This window comes from Etheostoma spectabile, chromosome 15, assembly GCF_008692095.1.
Source record: "Etheostoma spectabile isolate EspeVRDwgs_2016 chromosome 15, UIUC_Espe_1.0, whole genome shotgun sequence".
In the NCBI taxonomy this organism is placed as follows: Eukaryota; Metazoa; Chordata; class Actinopteri; order Perciformes; family Percidae; genus Etheostoma; species Etheostoma spectabile.
This window is the reverse complement of record NC_045747.1, coordinates 1,717,017-1,719,686: the sequence shown is the minus strand read 5'-3', so window position 1 is coordinate 1,719,686 and position 2,670 is coordinate 1,717,017. Positions and strand designations below refer to the sequence as shown.

The following is a 2,670-nucleotide window of genomic DNA, read 5'->3' as shown; positions in this document are numbered from 1 at the left end:
CTGCCCGCCATCTTCCCTCCTCTCTTCTTCTGTTGCATCATCTCTCCATCCCTCGTGTCCTCCGATACCCATCCCGTTATTACATCATGTCCCTCCTCTCTCCTTTTATATTTAACATTCCTTCCCACTTTTTTCACACCCTTATTCTTGATTTCAATTCCCGTACGAATCATAACAACACTTCTCCGCATGTCGTCATCATGCCCCCGTCCTCTGTCTCGTCTCCTTGTCTCTCATTCTATTCATCTCTATATCTCCCTCCTTTCCTTGCCTCCATCCCACTCCCTTCTTGTTGTTCCTCCATCAACTCCATCCTCCGTCCTTCTTCTCTACTGCCCCTCTTCCCCTTCTCCATCCAGGTGAGATGGAGGAGCTGGAGTCCCTGTGGCTGACGGGGATCTGCCACCACGAGAAGAACGAGGTGATGTCCAGCCAGCTGGATGTGGACAACATGGCCGGCGTCTTCTACATGCTCGGCGCCGCCATGGCTCTGTCGCTCATCACCTTCATCTGCGAGCACTGGTTCTACTGGCAGCTGCGCTTCTGCTTCATGGGCGTCTGCTCCGGCCAGCCCGGCTTCGTCTTCTCCATCAGCAGGGTGAGACAGGGCGGGGAGAGGGACGACAGAAAACTACTCCGACTTTAAAGCCTGTATCCAAAAGGTTGTTAGAATGAATGAATAAACAATGAATGTATCCATGTGCAAGGTAAGACCCTGTTGGAGACAAAGGTCTGTCTGCTTTCCGTGGCTTGTACCTTTTAACGAATATTCTGATTGACAGATTCAGATTGCCAGTAAGTTCTGTTCAGGACAAAGCCAGCACACGGGAGCCGATGCATTTTTACACCATGTGTCTTCAAGCATCAAATCAAGCAAAAGCCCAGTAGCATCACACTTGACTACTTGGCACACTTTCCAAATTTTTTAGTGGCAGATATGAATAAATAACAACCACCACGTAACCCTCATTCAGAATGAGTTCTAATGGCCAAGTAAGTGTAAACACATACAGAGAATTTCACTTCAGCTTTTCACTTGCTTAAATATTTAAAAAGAGACAATGCAACAGAAATGAAATGTATGCATTCATGTATTCAACGTTCAACACTCACTGTGTCTGGTATGACCAAGTGTAGCTTTCAGTGGCAAATTTTAGCTAATGTACAGTCAAACTAAGTCGTTTGGCTGACTGTTTCACTTGTCTCTACTTGTGCTACTGTTACACCGTTTTTGATCCTGTAATAGTGTTAAACCCATCTGATGGCAAAAGATAAATCCACAAGTATGAATTAAAACGTCCAAACATAATTATTGCTTTAACATACAGTATATTCTTTCCTTAAATCAGTAATTAAAGGACAATTAAAGGACATAAAGAGACTGATATTCAAGAGTCAAAGAGGAATTCTAGCATGATGTGGCAGCCAAAGTCAACAACTACCAGCTGCACTTTCTCACCAGAATTTTCTATTAACAAAACATCCAAATAGTTTATAAGTCTCTAATTTACAACTGCGTCACCAACTCCTTCCTGTCTGTAAAGTAACCACCATTGCTTGTTTTTTCAGCCCTACATCATGAATGTAATGTCTCTGCTTCATTCTTCCAGGCTTTAGATTTGCTGAAATTGTATGTAAGCATGGAGCCAAACCATAACTGTCACCTCCAAAACAGAAATCAGGGGCTTTTTACCTTTTTGTTTGGATGGTCAGACCTTTCTGACGTCTGTGGGGGTAAATATTTACAAAACTGTTGAGCCAAAATCAATATTTCACTCAACAAAAATCAGCCACACAACCGGGGAGGGTAGATTACTGGATCCCAGGAGACCAAAGTCACCCCCGAGGTATTTGATTTGCATTCCAATTGTTTTGACATGGCTTCGGTGTAATTCACTGCGTGCCTCTGAAGGTGAACCGCTGCAGGCTAAATCACGTGGCTAATTTATAGCAGAGAGCACCAACCCCCCCACCCCACACACACACACACACACACACACACACACACACACACACACACACACACACACTCAAAAATACACACACACACATTCGATACACTGCTGTGGTGCCGTGCGTGCTTGTGCAGAGAAAGCAAGACCATGAAAAAAATAAAAAACAAAATCATAACATTTTCCCCTCTCTGCTCTAATATTACGCTCCAGTGCCCAACTTTGATTATTTTGTATGGTGTTAATTTCCCGTTGTTGCTGTCGCCTTGTTTATGGCCGCGTGTGCGTGTCTGTGTCTGAAAAAACGAGTTGCAAAAAATGTCAAGTTGACTTCTCATTTCCACAGACAGGCTGCTTGGTGTTGTTTTTGATTATTACATCATTATAATGTGTATGGCGACTGGATCTGAAAGCAATTATGCTCTATGTAACATCCCGCGAATGCTCTCGTTTACAGAAATCACCTCTGTCTTTGCTACAATGTGACAACGTAAATTAATGCTGAATGTCCACAATTACAGCCAGATGATTTCCGTATGTTAAAATATTCAGGGGCAATGTTCACTGAGAGTGCTCATTTGCACACGTAGCACAGGGCACGAGCGTTGTGAACAGTTGAAATTACGGTTTATTATCTTTCCACGCTCGGCCACAGCTTCACATCGTCTTCTTCTCATTTACTCGACTGTTTTCTCTCCACCCTCAGCCATTTCTCTGC

At 43.6% G+C, this 2,670-nt stretch overlaps 1 protein-coding gene across 2 annotated transcripts in view; it reads left to right on the top strand.

The window, feature by feature from the left end:
• Window positions 1-2,670, top strand: part of grin2ba (glutamate receptor, ionotropic, N-methyl D-aspartate 2B, genome duplicate a) — a 150,456-nt gene that overhangs the window by 140,888 nt on the left and 6,898 nt on the right. For both annotated transcript variants that reach the window (XM_032538281.1, XM_032538280.1), the window contains exon 16: window positions 360-598. In XM_032538281.1, the coding sequence (XP_032394172.1) occupies window positions 360-598 (239 nt within the window). The remainder of the gene's footprint in view (window positions 1-359; window positions 599-2,670) is intronic.